Below are 22,500 nucleotides of genomic sequence, written 5' to 3'. Positions count from 1 at the left end.
TAATTAAAAACAGGATTCCAGAATATAAAACTATAAAATACTGTGAATTTTTAATTGTAAAGGCATTTAATTGAGTTTTATAAAAAGAGAGAATTACTCCTGCCTCTTTTTAATGAGGTTTTTATTTTTGAAATAACATCTTTTACTAAAAGTTTTTTTTAAACTAAAAGTAATTAAGATTCAAGAGAGTCTCTAAAATTATGAATCTCTACAGTATTCTATCACAAGAATTAGTTTTATCTGTACAAAAATATACAAATAATAAAAATAGAAACACTTTAATCAAATCCCCTAGCTAAACGGTTAGTAGCAGAATTTTTTATTTTTAGTTAATTTTAGTGTTTGTAAATGATGCAAGACTTACAGTCCTGGAAAATGAAGTCCTCTTTACCCAGAGGGCAGCATCAGCAGAGATGGCTACAGAGCCTCATTTCAGTTCTGGAAGGACCACCTTTTGGACTGAGAGGATAGTTCAGGATCCACGTCCATTAAGTCCCTGGTCTCTCTAGTGAGGCTGCTAACAAGGGGCCAATAAGTGTCAAGTGTGATGGTAGTTTTTTTGTGATGTGGACACCTACCCAATAAGAACTGAACAAAGATCACCTACTTATTTCACATTAGCCATGTAACAGCCCTTGCACGATCATGAATTTCAGCCACCAAGGGCAGATTCTAGTTTCCAAGGTGCAGTGCTTTTTATCACTGAACATCTCATTGTGCAGTATCTGAATGTTCAGGCTACATGACAATTCACGCCACACATCTGATACTAAAGCCTTGCTTTATGACTGAAATAGTTTTAGTGGATAGCAGGACTATGACCTTGATTTCACCAGTTTATTGAGAAACTGGGGCAGTCTGCATTAGCCTTCGTTATGACCCCTATAAAATAATCTTCTGCATTTAAAGTAGCCTGCTACTATTCTTCATCAAAGGTACAGGTAAATAGCAACAAAAAAAGTCAGCACCAAGGCAGGATTTTCTGTTATGTTTATGCCTAGTGTTGACATTATGAGGCAGCTCTCTTTAACTGTATGACTCCTATTTGACATTTCTGTAAGCACCAGACAGCTAAAACCTTGTACAGTGTTTTGAAAATTTACCCTTATGTCTCCTTAAAATGTCTTCAGCTAGTGACTTACACTGCACCAACTGAGCTAATGCATTCTGCCATTACAATTTAAGTATGTATTGGGACCAGCATATAGGCTGCTCTACCACAGTACAATGTCACCGTTTCTTACCATCCCCAGCATAGCAGACCCAAGAATGTAATGTTTTAACTGCAAGCAGTACTGTGATTGTAAAAAAAACCCGCTCTCTATGTTGATGAGTAATTAGAATTTGATAACTGTAAAAAGTGTTCTGAATTAGCAAGGGGATTTTTTCTATTAATGTCTTGAAAATATATCCAGCCTTGTGCACTGCACAAATCCATGACAAGTCACTAACTCTTTTCTTGGACAAGTTATTCAGATCATATGTGCTATGCTGAATCTACTATTAGAAGAAATAAAGTAATCCGAATAGAAACTGCGTAGTTTGAAAATATACAGAATATGTTAATAAATGAATGAGATATGGAAATTAAGTCATCTCTATAAATCAATTCGTTATGGAATTTAACAATCAATTTGTTAGCATATGATGCAAAACTATGATCTGTCAACAGTCTTGTGAACTGGCCCTGTGCAGCAGTAGCTACTTTCAAGGGAATTAATTACTGGAGATTTGCAAAAAGAATAATATTTTCCAACAAATGTAGCCCATGCATTAGGAGGTTAAACAAACACACCAAAATGTCAATGCAGTTTTTGGCTTTGGTCTTCTCCCATTTAAAACAGTTAACTAGAACGTTATGCAAAGGGAATAGTTCTCAAATCTTCCCATGAAGCAGAATGTCACACCATCTGGGGCACTTCTCAAGTGATTTGAAAAGTTCATACTGTTTGGAATTGTACAGAAATTTAACAGAAAAGGCTTTGCCATATCCCCTAAGTCCCATAAGCAACTGTAGACCTATGTCACAGCCACAAATGGATGCAGAGAGCTATGACTTCTCCTCTGCTATAGAAGAAGCAAAGTCACAACGCACAGAACTTTTCTGTCACATAACTTTAAACCCAGACTTGTTACAATAAACCAGAGAAACTGGGCACCTCTTGCTGTGAAAAAACATCTTATTTCACAGAAAGTGCCCCCATATCAAAGACATCATGGACCACGAGGAACAATAAGCTTAGCCTAGAACCAAGCTAAGCCTAGAACCAAGCTCATCTTTTTGAAATTCAGCCCATTTACACAAACAGAAGTCATGGTAATGAGGGCAATCTGAGCCACCAGTTGTGACTCTGATATTAGTCTTTCTTACATGGTGGGATAGTAGAGAACACCTAGAGCTCCCACTAACAAACAGAGTCTCAATGAATTTATGAGGGTATCTACTAACCATCTTAAAACATGGAATAATCTAACCAGTACTAAAGAAACCATCGCTTGATGATGGTGTTTTTATAAACTACTGCTTAATGTCTGACTTCCCTTTTCTAAGGAAGCTGATTGAGAAGACAGCAAAAAATAGCCTCCAATGCCATCTGTCAGACAGGCTTCACTGCAAGGCAAGATACACAGACAGCACCTGTAGCCCAGATGGATGATCTCCTCTTGTCCACAGACAGGAGAAATACATCCACTCTCATCCTGCTGTACCTTTTTGAAGCGTTTGACACTGTTGATCAGCAAATACACCTTCCCCATCTCCAAGAGGCTGCATGGGTAAATGGAAATGGACTGAACTAGTTTAGCTCCTTCCCCCAGCTCAAACTCCAAGGCCATTATGGGCAACTGTCCATCTGCCTCCAGAAACCTCATCTGAACAAGCCTGTACAGCTCAGTCCTCTCCCCCACATTATTCAGCACTTCTGTAAATCCAGAACTTTCTAAAAAAAGAAATAAGAGTGACCAATATCTGACTGCATTCACAACTAGATGTAAAACTCACCCTTTTGTCTTGTTTTTTTCCTGCCAGTACGTCCTCTCGCATAACAATAGACATACATAAAAAGCCAGCAAATCTCATCAAGTAACTTACTCCTTCCTCCTGTGAAGGAAGGGGAAAATACTGATATTGCTGGTTATTTTTTTAAATCTGGGAAAGTTCTCAGATACTATGGTGATATAAGAGCGTAGATGTTAGATAGATGTCAATAGACCGGCAGACAGGCCTAGTTCTCCTCTTTATGAGGGGCTTGTTCCTCTACATATAAAACTAAAAGGTCAACATCTGAACAAGTAAGGCAGGTTCTGCCTTTAAAAAATCAGGAAATAATTCATACAACATGTGCAATGTTACCCTGCATTTGGCCTTTCTCACACCTATCCCACCCTCAGAACTCCTACAAAATTAATCTAAACATGGGATTTCACCTTAAACTACAACATGGAGTTAGATTTGAAATAAGAGAATTCAGATAGAGTTTAATTTGTCAACATGCCATGACTCATACTTTCAGCTGTTTTACACACTGTACACATGCTATGTGATATTAGAAATCCTGGGGCTTAGGAATTACCCTGCCCCCACCACACACTTTGTCATTTGAAATGTTTACAGAATGAACTTAAAAAAATAAAGGTCAAGATGAGTCAAGTTTTTTTGTTTTGTTTTGACTTACTACTGTGGATACTTTCTCCTTTGACCAATTCAGTCCCTAGACATGCACCTTCCCTCCTCTACCACTCCTCCTGAACTTCTCAAACAAGTTATGGAAGAACTGATTCAGAGCAGCTTAGTCACTCCATATTGGCTCCAGAGACCCTGATTCCCCAGACTCCTGCAGAAACCCAAAGCAGCACCCAGGATTCCACCTCTGTTCACCAACTACTAGTAGTAGGGCATATTATTAAATTCAGATCAAGAGTCTCTGTATTTGAGAGCACTGAGGCAGATAAACTGATGTTCCAGACTTTGAGGTATGCCTCACATTTCATCAGTTTGCGCCGTTTCACTAGAAAGGATTTTATCATCCAAGCATACCAGTATGTCTGGCTTCCTTCTTCTACTGAGTCATGTGAGGGACATTTCCTATATTCAGGCATCATTATCCACCACACTGGACTTTCTTTCACAGGGTTATAACCTGGCGTCAGTTACAACTCTCTCTCACAGAAAGTGCCACACTTAGGATATTGGGACAAACTAGAACAAATGTCAGCTCTCCACTCCGTCCTAATATGCCCCCATAGGGCAGCATTTCAACCCAAACTGAAAAAACATTATCTTAGGTCCCGTTCCTGTGTCCTGGCACAGCTATGAAATCCAAAATGCATGTTACTATTCTGCATGGAAGCCTCTGCAAGTCAGTATGTCTCTCCCCACCACTTTTAGTATTTCTCACTCTCCTAGCTGTTGAAAACGTGAGCATGGGAGTTGGGGTAGGAAGATTAGACTTCCCACTCTCCTTGGATGCTAATGTGAGCCCTCCCAACTTTCACATTGGTCTGAGCTCAGCACCTATATAACTTTGCAGTTTTCCCTCCTTTCTGATTGTTGGGAAGAAAAAGGAGCTTTGCCCTCTCTTTTTCCTGCCATTAAATCCTATTGCAGTCGTGATTCTCTCCACCACTGGAAAGCTACCTTATTGTCTTTCATCCCTGCCACCTCAGGCATGGAGGAGGAGAAGCTTTTCTCTCTGCTGCCCAGAACGCTACAGGTAGCAGCCAGGAAAGTGTCCAGAGTCTGGTAAACTTTGCTCTGTTGTTATAGGCACTCACCTGGGACAGTTTTCCACTTTCAAGTGTACAAGAGCTTTTTTTTTTTTCCAAACCCTGATTGTAATTCATTTTTTTTATAAACATTTACAGGCAGCACTTATTAAGCATAAACCTGCAATGAGTATTAATTTCTACAATAATTGTGGAATGATTTGTTGTTTCAGCATATATTTCAAGAGGTACGATTTTTACCCATACGCACAAAGCACCCCTTAAAGCAGAAAAAGTATATTATAAAAAAAGTAATTTGCCTTTTTTTGTAATTTTTTATTTTTTGACACCTATCGTGGGAATAGCAAAGTCCTTAGAAAATGTTTTCAAGACCATGGTTGATCATTTGAACAATAAAACATTTCATACATTTTACTTGCCAATGACAACTCCTTTCTCTGTTTTGCCTAGAGATATGTGCAACTGTAATAGAGTTCAGAAAACCCCCAGCAGCTGCATGCTGCCATTCAGATCTGAAAAATTTCATATTATGATAAAAAAGGATGTACTTTGACATCCTCTGGGATTTCCTGCACCTTGGGAACAGCTAATGAAGAAATACAACCTTGCCAGAGTAAAACACAAGCTTTTGGATTCTAGGATTAAGACATTTGGCAAATGAGTGGCCTTTCTCACATCACCAGTAAAGCAACCATACTTTTCTGCCCAATGATTCTGCCTCAGTGTGTTTTGACTGTCTCTTGTCTGATGGTTTTCACAAAAGACTAAATATATTTAAACTATATACTAAATAGTTACTGCTGTCCTTTGTGATATTCATGTTTTGTTAAAATTAAAATATCAATTAAATACACACATACTGTTTTTATTCTCTCATTACCCATTAAACTATAAAACTGCAAAATGCTTACTACTTCATTTGCAGCAAAAGATTTTTAATCATGCTTATTAAATCATAAATATTTTACATGCTTATATACCCAATTTGGCCCTCGTGGTTCGTTAAATCTTGTGGAAATAGATTGGATTCTTTATTCAGGAACATAGTTTCTGCCTCTAAAGTATATTTCTACTCAGAAAATGATTCTCTTATCATGCCATTGTTAGGTGCCATATTTATTATCTCTGTGATTCCCAAATTAAAATTTGCTCAGTTTAAAGGCTCTCTCTCTCTCTCTCTCTCCCCCACCCAACCTGCCAGAACAGGAGATTGTGACCTTTTCTTTTGCCAGCTGACCTCATCAGTTATCCATGACCTTTATCACCTCCAACTGGATTAGTGAACCATGCTCTACTTGGGGCTATAGCTAAATAGTCTATAGCTGTGTTCCTCCCCAAGAGGTGCTGTCATGCAAAATGCTCAACTTAACAGCCCACAGATGTAGACATGTGGGATCTGGAGGCAACTATGGAACTTTCCCTCCTCACTTCAACAAAGCTTGAGCTTTTAAGCATGCTGGAAGACCCATCTATTTACCCAGGCTTTTGACTTAACGATCAAGGAGAACTGAGGGGTTATTATTGCTTGCTGTTTCTTTATGGGGTGGGGTTTCTACTAAGCATTTGTGTTTCACCTTTCATTAGAGAATTTAACAGGAATTTTATTATTTAATCTGTACACTTGTATTTCATAAACATAGATCACTAACAATATCACAGATTGATGGATTTTTTTTTAATTCAAATTTATACAATAAATTAGGGCCCAGTTCTGTAGTAAAGCTGCATGCAGGACTTCCTCGGAGGGCCTCTGATGCTTTGCTCTACTCTCTGACCCTCTAAGCACTACCACCACCTAAAAAACTCTTGCACTAGGTGAAGGTGGGGGCACTTACTTTGAAGTCTGTCAGTATTACCCCTTATGCTGAAGCTTTGGCCAGAGATGTCACCAAAGATAGTTTCAGATATCCTTCTGGCACCAAAAGCAGCATTGATCTTGGCTGTACTAAAGAGGAAGCACAAACAAGTTCAAAAGGAAGTGGTCTCTTTCATTCTCTTTATTTTCAAAGCCAAGAAGTTAGATGCAAACTGAGCCAAAATGCCCAAAGTCAGTACTTGGGTACCTTGAATGGTAAAAACAGCTCCTACAGTCTCAGATGTTCACAAGACTCATATCTATATCTGATACACGAAATGAAATTGAAGTGATCTGGTGAGCAAGTGATCTCTGCTTCCACTGAGGTGGGGTCAAGCTTAAGTTTTTAATTTCAAAAATACTGATTATTAACTGCTGGATCCACATAGCTTGACACTTTCAACCAAGACAGAGGAACAGTGTAGCAGAGCTTAGAAAAGAGAAAACATTTACGCAGTCAGCAAATCCCCAGGTTTTAGTAAAGCTCAATACCACCACACGTAAAAGTTTCACCCTAATTTTACTATGTACGTTTCAAATGTAGTCAGCCTTTGATCTTATTTAAATGTAAGATAGCTGCTGTCTGCAATAGTAACTTCTCAGCTATGCATTTGTTTGCATATTTAAGTCAACCTGGATCCTTTTTAGATGTCTCTTAAATCTACAATGTTGGCTGGAACATTGCTTTCTGTCTGAGTGGCACTGACAGAATGCCAAAAGTATTCTAAGCTCAAAAGACAAATTGAATAGTTCAACTGTTACTAGTTCTAATTCATGGAAAGTATTTCTATATGTGCCAAAGGGATTAACAGATTTTTACAGATTTATAAAGAAAATATATTCAAATTCTGAAGTACAATATGCAGTGACAACAATTGTATCTGGCACAAAAATCTTCTACTTTTCAGCATACTGGCATAATGTGAATGCTGATTATTAATTTAAATCATATCCACATAGTTTTTGGGGTGGATTAGATGTCAGGCGTTAACTATGTAACAATTTACTAAAGAGCTTTAATTTTATATATATTATGTATAAAACCATTAAATTGTGCCTATGATTCCTTTGTGATTAAAATGAGTGAACACAATCTAACAAATTTTCAGTATAGGAAAATTCAAAGAGCAGTAAATATTCTGTGGCAAATTTTCAGCATACTCTGAAATCTTAACTGCACCCACAAGATCTCAGCATCCTTCTGCTTGCAACTTGAAAAAACAGAGTGCTAGGGTGCAGGTAAGGAGAGCAACCGAAAGTCTGGTCCTCTCTACTTGGGTGTGGATGAGGAAAAAGGAGACTAAACTTTTCAAGTGCAGAAACATAATTTTTAATTGCTGTCCTGCTACAATAGGAACGATTAAACAGTCAGCAACTGCCAAATCTTACCACAGACATATCTTATTTTAAAAATAGGAAAATAACTGCAGGGAGAATCTATGCATGAAAAGTGCTGTGTAAGTGTAACGTGTTACTTTCAGCTTCGATCCTACTAAATGGTAATGGCTGGCAAGTGCTGCCTTTTTAAAATGGTGATGAATGTATATAAAATTGAAACACCTTCTAAAAAATGTGATTTCCCAAAATTAATCAGATCTTTCAGCAACATAATTTTATTATTTTCTTCCTAATGTTAACTAAAATTGGTTTGATTTTTCCACTGTCTGGATCAAGGTGGCTTTAGTTTGAGCCAGAAGACCTGGTAGGAGATGCACCTCAAATTTCAACTGCAATACTGCGATTGTCCACTCGTGAGCGGAGAGAGACCTCTAACTGCATCCAGTTGTGCAATGGTCTTATATAATGGGAATGCAGGTACTATGGAACAATGAAGACAAGGTAGATATTTTGCAGATTTTAGAACTGGAGTATTAGATCTCTCTGTCAATAACAGTAAGATGGTTTTAGTGAAGTACATGGTGATTAAACAAAGTTAGTTACTAAGAAATGGAGTTTTCCAAATGTATCACATCTGCAAACCACACTCTTTGGCAAGCATCAAATATCATGGGCCCAGAACCATCAAACACAGTTACAAATGAACTAGATGCAAATGCTATGATGCATGCCTGTACATCAGGGCAGCAAATGTGTTTATAAAGGGTGATAAGGCAGACCCCAATCCCTCATATCGTGTGTGCTGGATAAAGCATTTAAGAGAAGACTTGGTCACTATTTTGCAGTTCTAAAGCCTAATCACCTCCTGATACAGAAAACTGGATGGTCTGGCCCTTTCAACTGGACAAAAAAGCAGCTGATGCCAAATCAATGGTTTTTAGCTCAATGGTTTTTAGGACAATCATAAAGAGGCAAATTCTTTGAAGTTTCCACAACAGAGGCATCCAATAAATCATCTGGGTTTATAACTATTGAAAGGGAGAAGGCTGGATATGGATAAAAGGGGTGTGTCTTATACAACTTCAGTAGTAAGGTCCACTACAGCTGGGATTGAAATACGTTTTTGATTAATTAATTAATTAATGGAGATATCCTATCTCCTAGAACTGGAAGGGACCCTGAAAGGTCATCGAGTCCAGCCTCCTGCCTTCACTAGCAGGACCAAGTACTGATTTTGCCCCAGATCCCTAAGTGGCCCCCTCAAAGATTGAACTCACAACCCTGGGTTTAGCAGGCCAATGCTCAAACCACTGAGCTATCCCTCCCCCCGTTCTTCTGCCCTCATCCAACTGCTAACACTTTTATTTAGAGAATCATTTCAATGGGAAAGGTTAAAGTGCAGCCACGGTGGTGGAGAGGATGGGTGGGTCAGCAAATCAGGATTACAAAAGCACATGCCACAATCCATGCTAAAATTCAGAGATGCGACCAAGGTGTGACTGAGACTGGACTCGGAAATGAACCAACAACAGTATAATGTTCCTGAGCTGTTTTTTTGTGAAGAATTTGCTTCTGTGGAATATTTAGCCACAACCCATGTTCAGGTGGAGTCATTTTTCTAAGCATTTCTTTAATTCTTACAGTCCTCTCTACCTATGGACGCTTGTCCATCACCCATGTGACCAGGCCAAAGTAAGGCAATCTGGGACCCTAGGCATACTGCAACCAGGACCCTTCCTCTTCTCCATGGGTAAATTCCCCATTTGGAGTGACAGTGGCAGACGGCTCCCCTTCTCTCCCACTACTGGCACCTGGTGGTCCCTCTACCCTCAGCAGGAGGAAGGATTGCATTAACCCCATACACGCCACCAAGGATTTACCCCATCAGCTGAGGGGTATCTGCCTCTCCCTGACTCTTCCAGTCTGCTCTCAGGTAGCTCTCCTTTATGCGGTCCACGTGTTTTTCTAAAGCCCAGTTGGAAGTCAGCTGACGAGTCACAGGTGCCCTGAACCTGGCTCCCCCTTAAAGGCACCAGTCACCCTGTGACAATGAAATTGTTTTCATTCTTCAAGTTGCTATCAGAAATACTCACTCTCATATTCTAAAGGAGACAAATATCTTCCTCCCTCCCTCTTTTTTTTTTTTTTTTTTTTTTAAAGATGCTTGATCAATGACCAGGATTTGCTAACTAGAAATTGTCTGATTGCCTTCTGAAACCCCCTGCAAGGATGCTTCATGCTTTGATGCTTTGGGTATTTCTAGTTCAGAAAAGCCTTTATACTGGAATGGATCAGTTTTAGATCTCCTACCCAGGGAAAGGGCTTTGGATCACGTGACCCCTTTAAGGTTCTTCCCTGGTTTACTGTTAGACAAGGGAAAACCTGCACCTCATCCAGAATAATGGGGGGACCTTGAGCATACTCAGTGCATCTCCTGATATCCTTCCCTCCAGCCTTTTATCTGATGTCATTCCCTAGAGTCAGAATCAGCACCTGGGAGGTCAGAGGGCTTGAGCATCCAAGCCCACATTCTGTTTTATTCAGTTCCAGTCAACAGGGGAGCAGCCCCTGAAGATGTTAGCTGATGAAGAGCCCAGGTGCTTCCCACTGAGGCAATAATGGACGGAGGAGATTATTGAGAGAGCTTGAGAGACCCGTCTTCAGCTCCAGAAGTCTAAGAGGTTAAACAGAGCATAACACCAGTGGCTTCTTTAGCAAAATGCATTGCAATAAAAATTACATTTTTAAAGGATCAAATAGTTCCTTATTGCTCCGTAGCCTGGTGACGACAGGCAAGGGAGATGAGAGAAAGATTGTTTTTCCACTCACAGGGTTATTATCAGAAAAGGGATTGTAAAAATTGCATCTTGGGATTGCCATTTGTATCCCAGAATTGCTTACATATCAAATTAGGTTTGTTTACCCTTTCTCCTTAATTACTAGCACTGCAGCACTACTTGATATCTGAAAATCTGTGCTCTTTTTGCTCCACATATCACCACCACTTAGACCCAGGAATCAGAACTCAGCTGATAATTTTGTCGTTGATGTAGGAAGCAGAAGACACTTTCATGTTTCTCTTGTGCTGCTATTTTATTGGTACGGTGCCAGGGGTTCGAGAAACAGGCATTTGGTGATTGTAAAAAGCTGTCGATTTGGCACAGCATATATCTCCTGACGCACAAGCACAGCTATTCTGGCTGGCACACTGCTAGCAGCCAAGGCTCCACCCCTTCCCACCTACACGTAGGAGGAGGGGGTACAGGAGCGCTAGAGAAGCTGCTCGCTGTGCTCTGGATGCCCCTTACTCTCCTGAGAAAGTGTGAAGAATGCACCACAATCTATCCATACGATTGTAAGATCCTGAATTCTCTTTGTTTGTACAGCACCAAGTACAAGGGGACTGATCCAGTTGGGCCCTGGACACTACTGTAATAATAATAAACTACAGATAAAAACAGTTATTAGTGCACAGATATGTTTTGCAAGACACACACAGCAGGCAACATAGTAACAAGACACTACTGCTACATAATCACTTTTCTGAGCATACCCAGATTCAGTTTAAATCACAGAAATCAGAAATAGAAAGATATAGTAGGCCTTCTAGCCCATTCCCCTACCAGTGCAGATGATTGTAAGGAGGTACCTGCTCCTCTGTATCAGATAAAAGATCTAATGCTCCCAGCTGTGTGCGGCATCTGGCTTCCATCCACCATCACAATTTAAACAAAAATATTGTTCAAAACTCATTTTGGTGAAACCCCCACAAGCCTTATGACAGACACAAACTTTAAGCTTTTCTGTAATACTTGAGATCTCTCTCTCTCTCTCACACACACACACACACACACACACACACACACACACACACACACACAGAGCGAGCAAGGGTTCAGGATGTAACGCAAAGCTGTGGCTAAAAACATTGACCTATAGTATATTACCACTAAGACAGTACTAGTGACACTTTCCAAACTGCAATGAAAAAGGAGTAAAAAAATAAGAAATCTTTTCATAACAGAAAGACAAAATAACGCCAAAGGAGATGAGTTGCTACCTCTAATATACTGCACAAAAACAAAATGGACATGATTTGCATTCAGAAATTGATTCTACATTGTCTCGTGCTTTAGATGGCAATGGGTGAGACTTTTGCAGATTTTAAGTCCTCCAGGAAAATTTGAATTGAGCATGCTTCCCCTTTCTGGTTTAAAGATATATGTATACTCAATGGTTCAGACTGGGTGACAATGACATGGAACTGCAGCATTCAAATCAAGTTAAGAATTGCAAAGGAAAAAAAGTTATGATCCTTAACTGGCCTTCTATACTTTTTTCTTTGGTAAAGCATATAACATGTTAAGAACCAAGAAGCAGTAAAATCAGAATGCTTCTCTCTTCTAACAGTATGAGAGTGGTCAGTACTAAAATATGGCAATGTTTCTACCGTTCATCATTATGTTTTACACACAAGAAAGTTTTAATGTAGGAAGATGTGATATGATAAGAATAGTTACACAGGATTTTTGGCAGTAAAGTAACAGGTACTGAAATTCAGTTTTGACAGTTCTCTGAATCTGAAAGACCTGTAAGTACTCAAATGTCATCTGTCTATCCATGTGAGATTTAGCTTTGGCAGTATCTCAAAAGCAAAAAAACAACAACCCCGTTCTTTCTACACGATATTTTTGCCACTACAATATTTTTCCCTCCAAAGCTGTCTAAAAGTGTGTAGTCTCTTGGGAAGTATAGTAGGAGGTTTATGTTACAGAAATATTTGAAGGGGACAAAAATGACTACTAGGTTTGAATAGTCATAACAATTAGAGTGGGCCAAAATGTGGGTTAAAGCACAATGGGTGGAATTTATCCTCAACAGCTGGTACTTAATGATTCCAAATCATACCTTAAAGTTTGTGATTAATTGATCTGTTCAATCTAAATCAAACCATTTGGAATCTTGCCTGATTATTTCAATATAAGTTGTCCAATTGTTAAGTGAACTTGTCATCTTACTTAATTTCAATTTTTAAAGCCAACCACTTCACAGATAGGTCTGGAAAATAAAGCCCCCTTGCCTGTAGGACTATTTTTTTTGAACACTTTAAAAAAAGAAACAGAGAGAGAGCTGAGAGAGTGCTCATCCCTGACCTCAGGCTGTCTTCCAAACCACTGGAAACCTGACAAAAGTTGCCTAAGCTATTTTGGATATATTTTAGATTTGGCCGTATTCAACAGTCACAGAGGTATCAATGCCCCATTAACGTTGGAATTATACACTGAATTGTCAGAGATCTGTAATTAATTTTCACTCTGTGCAAAAATAAATACTCTTTAACTCATGTAAAAATATGCACATTGGAAAAAGACCATTCAGTTCCTGTGAAAAAGCTGAATTCACCTATTGTAGTTTCTAAGTCAATCCAACTGTGATGAATTCTACCAATTGTGCTCAGCTGATAAAGACATTAAAATAACAAGAAGTTATGATATACAATCCTCTGTCTGACTACTTACACATTCTTGGATTTGAATGCTTCAGCAAAGTGCTGCACACTGTGAAGAGAAGCGAGGTCTAAGGTCATAGCTTCTACCTTGGCTTTATGCTGCAACGAGAGAAAATTTAAAAAAAAAAGAAAAGAAAAAAGATAAACAACAGCAAGTTTAGTTCACGGTATCATGTTACAGTAAATGTGTTATGGAACATGTCTGAATTCCCTTGTTTAACATTAGAAGCCCACAGTGAATATAAATCATGAAAATGAATGGATGAGTGTAGCATTCAATGCCAAGTGCAGTATTCTAAGTTTGCGGTTCTGCTAAACGCATATACTGTATGGTATACAACTTTATATAGCCCAATAAACTGACAGCAGACAGTTTTAAGGTTAACATGATCTCTTCTTTCTCCCATGTAGCTGAAATTTGTGAAGATGCAAATCATGAAATAAAAATAAAAAGTAAACAAATAATTATTGTTTAAAAAGAGATGCATACATTTAATATACCATTATAGGAAAAACACACATTACATATCACACAAAATACTTTAAAACATTCATACTTTAATTCAACCTTGCAGTCTATAACATCCACAGCAGAAAGGAGCAAGGACAGAATTTTATACAAGGTTAATAAGGTCACTGCATCTTTAAAGGAAACTGCTCATACTTAAGGCTGTGAGTTTGTTACGGAAGTCACGGATTCCGTGACCTTCTGTGACCTCTGTGACGTCTGCAGCCGCCAGTGTGCCCAGCTCAGGGGCAGCTCAGGCAGCCCCTGCGGCAGGCACACCGGCCATTCCTGGGGCAGTCTCAGGCTACCGCACCTTCCCCCCGAACAGCCGAGTTTGGGTGTTGTAGGGGGCAGGGAGTTGGGCCACGGGGCGGGATGAGGAGGGCTCTGGGCGGCACTTACCTGCGGTGACATCCCCTTCGGTCAGCTGCTAGGCAGCGGCATGGCCAGGCAGCTCTGCGTGCTGCCTCCACCCAGAGTGTTGGCTTCACAGCTCCTATTGGCCGGGAACTGCAGCCAATGGGAGCTGCGGCGGTGGTGCCGGCAGGCGGAGGCAGTGCACAGAGCTGCCTGGCCACACTTCCGCCTAGCAGCTAACCGAGGGGAATATCGCCGCTTCCAGGGAGCTCCCCAAGGTACACCCCACCCAGAGCCTGCCTCACCCAATCCCGTGCCCCAACCTCCTGCCTCCTCCCACACCCAAACTCAGCTGCTGCTCAGGGAGGAGGGGGAGGGAGGCAGCACACAGCCTGTCATCCCCGCCAACCTGCCCCCCTCCCCAGCACCGGTCCCGGGTCGCGCACTGCTGCCCCGCTCCCCAAGCAGCTGGGCCACCCTCACCCAGAACCTGTCGGGCCCCTGGGCAGCCACCACCCAAGTTTTAATCACTCATATTTTTAGTAAAATTCATGGACAGGTCAAGGGCCCTGAATTTTTGTTTACTGCCCTTGACCTGTCCATAACTTTTACTAAAAATATCCATGACTAAAATATAGCCTTATTCATACTCCTAAAGTCAACTTTTCAAACAGTGGAGGCAGTGGCAACAACACAAAAGGCTAGCCTGAACTTGCCAGCCTTACCCACTGAATGGCTCTCAATAAGGTTCTCAACACTATGTTCAGTTTAAAGGCCTTTGTCTACAGTTCTGTTGAACTGTTTTGACTCCAAACCTCAGAACAAATGAGCTAGAACAGCTACCCAGTGGTCTAGAGTCTTTGTAGTCTATTTTCACTGTAAACCTTGAAGGCTTATGGGCACCCCATTGCCCAGACACAAGTTGATTGCAAGTCCTTCCAGCCACAGTCCTGTCCTATGAAAAAAGTCCTGTTCATCCGGTGAGGGTGCATTGTACCCGCAAAATGCAGCAATGTTCCATCCCCTGGAAAGAAACTGTTGTGCCTTTAGTCTGATCCCCAAGCCATATCTTAGAGTCTGGAATAATAGGCCATCTGTGCCCTTCTCACTTCTAGTGATCACAGCTGTCTCTCAGCTCCTGATTCCACCCCCCAAATGATTATCTAACCAGGCTTGAACACGCTTTCAAAGAACTGTGACACTTTTCCATGTCTCCCCCCTCCCCCCCCACCACCACCCTCATTTGGTTGGCTGGATCAGTAAGAAAGAAATTTGTGACATTTCATTTAATCCCGAACCAGTCTCCTACAAATCAGTACAATTGTAATGTGCAGGTTGGACATTAGCATGAGTTGAAGAAAGCGGTGGGGGGAAGAGGCGTGGACGGAAGAAGAAGCCTCAAACATGGCAATACAGTGTAGTAAACTGAAGTATTAGAGGTTGGATTTTAAGATAGTGTAAACCCTGCAAGTGGCCCTGCTGAGCGACGGGCTTTACTGCGGTCAAGAAATAATAAAGTGGGCATATTTGGAGAAACAAAGCATAGGTGGCGTGGAGGGACCTGTCAGCGCTGGGAGAAGCAGATTTGGCTGCCTCCAACGTCTTCAGAATCCCACCTCAATGATGCTTCTCTCTTTTCCTCTTTCTTCTACTTTGACGACGTCCAGCGTGCCCATTGCAATTATATTGCAGGTGGGGATTAACTGAAATGTCACTCATACACCTTTCTTTCTACTCCAGCTGATCTTAAATTGACAGTGAAATAAATACAACTAAAATTTCAGCAGATTCAATTCCCATCAGGAAACATGAAGTCATAGTGCTTTGAAAGGGCTAAAAAAAAAAAAACTTTCTCCAAAACAGTCTTGCCACGCTCCCGTCCCCCCCACCCCAAGATGCACATCACTAATTTTGCCCCACAGGAAAATACTTTCTTTTGTTCAAAGTTCAGAGAGGCGAGCAAGGCAATCCTGGCTTGCCCGGTGCAGTATTCCTCAACTGCAGCTCCTCTTCAGCTTTGCAGTGTTAAACTGTTTACTTAATAGTGTTTTTTTTTTAAATTGTTATTATTATATAGCTAAAACATTCTGCAGTCTTTTCCAAGGGGAAAAGAACAAGAATGCTACAAACACAAGGACAATAAGGGGTCAAAAACATCAAGTAGTTCAACAGACTAAACCACAAGCTGTTAGTTACTATGCTCTTGGGGACAGTGATTCAAGTCCACACACTATTACTCAGGTAATGCTTTCGCTCTTGGTGTCAAGTTTCGAGTTTCTGCCACTGACTACAAGAATGAAGAGGAAGTGCCTCCAATATTGCGAGTCCAAAGGAAAAACATGTGGTACCTTTCTACTTTCACAAGTAGAAATTCACTGGAGTAATTAGGCCAGATTTGTGGATGGATTTACTATAGGTGTAAAATGGGCAGTTTTAAAAGCATGAATAAAATATTAAAAAACATAAATGGCTAATTGTTATATTTAGATAGCAAATGCAAGCTACAAGTATGGATTTCTTGAACTTTGTCAGTTCATCCAATGAACTGAGACCACCATCTCTGTCAGTATAATCAACAGCCCTGTATTGCAAAAAGTTAAACTTATCTTTTCTTTTGCTGCTTTTTTAAGTTTGTCAGACATGAAGTTAGAGAGAAAAATCAATGAAAACATTTCTTGAGTAACCCTAACCCCAACCCAAAATGTCCTCCATGGAAAAAAACATGTTCAAGTGCATGTGAAAGGTGAAAATGACACAAAACAAAGAAATTCACTTACATTTTTCCAAGATGGCTACTGCTATTCCTGCTGTAATTCTGCAGTTGGCACAGAGGATCATAAGACACTGGGCATCAAATTAAATACACCCCAGGAGAGGGTAAACTACAGCAGCATCCCATTTAGGATAAGAGAGGCATTTTTAAAAAAGCACAATAGACCCTTCCTTGTCTGGAGGTTTTAGTTTAAGGGGGAAAATACTTCTTCCTGGATTACCAAAGGAACCGATAATGGAATAAGCCCAAACAATTTAGTATTACATTCCTGAGAGTCACTTACTCAATAGTGTTCACATTAAAATCTCAGCTCTCATCAATGTACTGTATAATCAAACCAAACTGTGATTAGAATAATATTCCTCTGACATCCTCCCTTTCCTTTGCCAATTTCTTCTGGCTTCTTCTCACCACTGCTGCCCTATGAAATAGGTTACTTGGCATGATTGTGATACCAGAGGTCAGCCTTCTTTCAACACCCTCCTTTCATTTTTTTCCTCACTTTGTTTGCATTCAATTATCCTGCATAAAGTGCCTTTGTTCATTTACAAAAACATTGTTTTTATTGATCTCAAAATATTTCCAATGTTATGTACCAGGAGAAATGGAAACAAACAACCACCAATGCACCCACACAAGATCAGAAAAGTACACTTGGATATAAACACACAGGCAAACAACTGATTATCACATGACTTGGAACTGTGTGGGTTTTCTTCAAGCAGTGATTGATAAAGCAATGAATCTTGTACCATTTTTGTGGACTTGGGCAAGCTGCTTCACTTTTCTATCTCAGCTTCTCCCCTGTAAAATTTAGATATTACCACTTACCTACCTCCCAGAGGTACTGTGAACATTGCTTACAGTTTGTATAGTAGCTTCAAGGTGTGAAGCACTAGGCAAGTGCTGTATTGCAAGCCTTAAACTCATTTTTTCTTAATCATATACAATATAACATTGAAAAACTGTAAATAAGACTCACACTTACATTACCAGGTCCTAATAATGTAATAATATCAGCAACAACCATTGATGTGTGTAGGCTTGTTATACAGTAGCTCAGCATTACCTGTGTCATCATGTTTTCCTGCTATCTCTCTATATGCACATGTAGCATGCAAGTGTAGCGGTATTTATACAGGCACTAAAATAAAACATTTTTGCTAAAAGGTATCATTACTATAAATGTAACATACCATCAGAACTGATTGTTAATGGCATCGTGCAAATTCTGACCTAATGTTCATAATTTTATTATGCTGATGTCTCTCACCATTCCACTTTACATATTTTAGTACTGAATTATTCCTCATTTTATGTTGTAAAAGTCTTAAATGGGACTTGTCACTTTCACAATTGCAAGAGACACTGGAGCTTCACGCTGACATCATAACATTAATTCACTAAAGCAGAGAAGAAAGCTGCAGAAAACATTTTTATTTAATTTGTCAATAAAAATATGACATTAATGTTCCCTCCACTACTTAATTTTAAATTAAATATTAAAGAGGGACTGGATAGCAGATTGGATTTGGAATAGTTTATAGAGCTTTTCACCTGTAAATCACAAGTTCATTACCCTCTGGTAGCTGTTCAATGGACTGTACCAACTGATCTGGTGCCCTAAATATAGTTTCTGGTGGATAGATGTCCACTGATCACACCACAAAAAACAAAACAACAACCTTTCACAAATCAGACCTTTTGCATCCATCTCACTAAACAGGCCATAGACTGAACGGTCATGATGACTGACAACCCGTTCACCATAAAAACACAGCAGAGGTGTTTCTACTGTCTCTCTGCCAACTCTGATTAAAAGGATGTGAATTAGTGTCAACTGTGAGATTTGGAGGTGACGATTTTTGACCATTAGGCAGTGCATTGAGACAGCTAGTTTATATTTCAGTTAGGCCACCAAACAGATAACTGATGCTAGCAACTTTTTGCCAGTAATATCTTGGACCATATTTAAGTCAACAGCCAAGAGAGGAAAGGCTCAATGGCCCATTAAAATTTTCTTAGCCAAATAGTTTCTCTAAAATACACAATGCAAAAACATTTTGAAAATATGCATAGAAATGCTTTCCCTTCTTCTATCCCAATAGTAAGGAAAAAAGATGCTCACCTTATGCTAGATGGTTTTATGCATAGGTTTTTAAATATTTTTAAGTTTTAAGTTTGGCTGATTTGAAGAGAAATTGCACTGGATAACAGTTTATTTAGTTTTGTATGTAAGCTACTTGCCATGAAGAGTAGAACTATTAAAAATGCTCAGAATGTAATTGGAAATATTTTGCATTCGAGACAGAAAAATGCTTATCAGGCCGGAAACTAAAAAGAGTGAAGACACTCAGAAAGCTAGCAATTTCACTATATGCAGTGTATTCGGGTTACAGCTTAAAAACTGTTTAAAAATGAACACTACCTGATACAGTAGTTTAGCAGTAAACATGATTGTGCATTTATGTCTTGGTATTGAAGGAGCCTTTTTTCATAGTGAATTTTTCATTCTAATGTAAGTGATGATTTACGTTAAATATAGGTAAAGCATGGTTACATTTTCCTGAAGGATTGCAGGGAAGTGAAGAGCAGTACAATAAGTTGAAGCATAAAAGCTTTCTCTGTCATAATATTTATTATAATGGCATATCAAATAGCTGAAATAAATAATGGATGACTAAAGGTAAATTCATATGATAAAGAATCCTTCAGCAGACACCATTACTTCTGACTGCTCTAGTTTTATACACAGTTGAAGCCTCTTAATAAACATGCTATAGCCCCTATATCTCATGTAAGTACTGGAAAAATTGAAGATATATTTAAAAGGCAACATAGTGGTCATCAGCTGGTTTACTATATAATTATATTCTCAGTGGGTACTGTCTATATACTTTATACATTTAAAAGCCATATTTTCAAGGAAACTTAGTGAGCAGGACATCACTAAAAATATCAGACTTTTTGAGGAGATGACAAAAGAAAAATAGAATGTATTTCAGATTGATAAAGGCAAATCCAGATGGCAACCCCTCTCCCGCCTCAGGATATAGGTAGTTCTGAGCGGCCAACCCATATATCTGTGCGAACAAACAAAAACCCATCACATGCTATGCAGATGGACTGAGAAATAGACAATGTTTAAGAATAAAAGACTTGTAAGAGAAAACCGAAGAAAGGTCTGTAAAATTATCATCAAGTATTTATAGTAGATAAATCTATAAGACCCCAAATATAACCTCTATGTGACAAGGAAAGACTAAATAAATTCAAATTTCCATCTTGACAAAGCAGACAAAGCTATAAACATGTCTGACAATTTGACACGAGTTGTGACAGTCAACAGTGTCCAACAATAGCTACTACTGATGGAGGAATAAAACAAGTAAGAGGCTTTCGTTCTGGTTTAAGACTGTAAATATTGTTGCCCTAATGTACACAGCATATGGCACTTGGTGCAAAAGTATATTTATGTAATGCTAGCTTTATATTGTCATGCATGTACTTTGAGTGCTATGAAGTTACCTCTCATGTAGCTGAATGGGACAAATGAATCACACTGCCTTAAGCATAACCTAAGAAATATACCGGATGTTTAAAGAATAGGTCCTTGCACTACATTTTAGATAACATATTGATGTCCATTAGAAGCCATTGTGAATGGAATAATTTTATAGTCATTTTTCCTTTCTGCCTCAGCAATTTCTATAAAATACATTTCCTATTTGCACTTTAACTTTGTACATGAAAATAGTTCACATTATGTAAAATAATTTCATAAACATTTTGGTTAATTATTTTGTTAACTCCTTAACACCTGCAAGGGAACATCAATTACATTTACTTGTTTTCTCCCTTTTCTGATTATTTCTGATATATGAAGGCCTTGAAAGGGATTTCGGTTGTTTTGTAAAAGGGGAATGGTCTGTCCTCCCTCCCCTTTTATTTTTAACATTAGAAATTCTAGTCTTCCCTGTTATTTCCTGAAAGAGTTGATGGATGAATGGAGAACTGATAGAATTATGACATCAGATATACCATGCAACTAGGCGTGGCAGTGATTTCAATTCAGATTGTTTAATTTTTTCTTCTTTGTTTTTCTCAAAATCTATTTATGCCAAATCCGTAATTAAATGGTTAAGAGAGAAACTATCTTTGTTAATGATTCAATATTACTGCCCCTTCGAATGAAGTCTTAGAAAGCCCATAACCCACATCTAAGACCTCCAACCAGGTTTCCAGCAAAACCATGAAATGCCAGGCTTGGCATTCTAGATATTTCCAAGTAATGAACAAGGAAATTTTTTGTTTAAAATATAAAAAGAGTTCAAGCTTCTTTATAGATCATAAGAAAAGCACACTGCTCTATATCCCTCTAACCCCCTTTTCAGGTGACTTTTAAGAGCCATACCATAATATCATTATGAATGATTTTTATATCAAAATACATGAGACTTTTTCCAATGCTGAATCCCAAAACTCAAGGGATTCACAGTACAGGAAGTAAAATCCTATTCCTCTAAGCGTAAAATATTAGGAAATGTTAAAATACTGGGGATGATGGTATTTTATTGTTACTTTAATTTATGTATTTATTTTGGGCAGGAGAGTCAGCACTTCCTGCATTCGTTTTCCCTGGTCCTGTCAAATGTGATTTCATGCTTGAAGAGAGCTTTCCTGAAACTTGATATTGGTGCAAACATACACACTTGTACGCACAGCTGGGGACCTTTCTGTCTGAGGTGATTAAACCCTAATTTTCCTCCCAAAGGGAGAGCCTCTGAAATGGAAACTGATTGCCAGGTTATCCACTCTTGATAAAGCTAAGGTTAGTGCTATATAGGGCATACAGACCTGAGGGCTATGATTAGCATAGCACTCTTTTAGAACTACTGGTCATCCTTGAATCTCTACCTTCTCATGTAGTCTGGATTTTTAGCTGGTATCTTTCACCTACCCCTTCTCAGGGATGTAATGAAGGTATGAGATGATTGACAGAACCCAGAGAATAAAGGACACCTTAGTTCTCAGAAGTACCGGGTTTACAATGGCACCAATGGTTCCAGGCCCACACTGGAAAGGTGCCCATTACAGACCCATCTAACCCATCCACGTGGCCGAGTTTAGCCCCTCGTCCAGGGAGGTCTAGCATCCAGGCCTTGCTGTGTGAGTGGCTCACCAGAGGCTCCCAGCTCACCTGTTGGGGGCTCGCCGCTCAACAGCCGGGCTCCGCCATGCAGGCTGGGCAGGGCTGCTGGCTGCGGGGCTGGTGGGCAGAGTCAGGACAGGCGGGCCATAGGGATGGTGAGCACAGCCTAGGGTTACCATATTTAACAAATAAAAAAAGAGGACCCTCCACGGGGCCCTGGCTCCAACCATTTCCCACCCCCAGCCCCGCCCCACTCCACCCCTTCCCCGCCCCAACCCCGCCC

At 39.6% G+C, this 22,500-nt stretch overlaps 1 protein-coding gene across 1 annotated transcript in view; it reads right to left on the bottom strand.

Annotated features, from left to right (window-relative positions):
- Nucleotides 1-22,500, bottom strand: part of LOC113409636 (WW domain-containing oxidoreductase) — a 676,894-nt gene that overhangs the window by 490,531 nt on the left and 163,863 nt on the right. The window contains exon 6 of the mRNA XM_026663779.1: nucleotides 13,438-13,526. Within this exon, the coding sequence (XP_026519564.1) occupies nucleotides 13,438-13,526 (89 nt within the window). The remainder of the gene's footprint in view (nucleotides 1-13,437; nucleotides 13,527-22,500) is intronic.

Source organism: Terrapene carolina, unplaced genomic scaffold (assembly GCF_002925995.2).
Source record: "Terrapene carolina triunguis isolate 2854851 unplaced genomic scaffold, T_m_triunguis-2.0 Scaffold33911, whole genome shotgun sequence".
Classification (NCBI taxonomy): domain Eukaryota; kingdom Metazoa; phylum Chordata; order Testudines; family Emydidae; genus Terrapene; species Terrapene triunguis.
The sequence above is the reverse complement of the archived record's forward strand: the minus strand, read 5'-3'. Positions and strand labels throughout refer to the sequence as shown.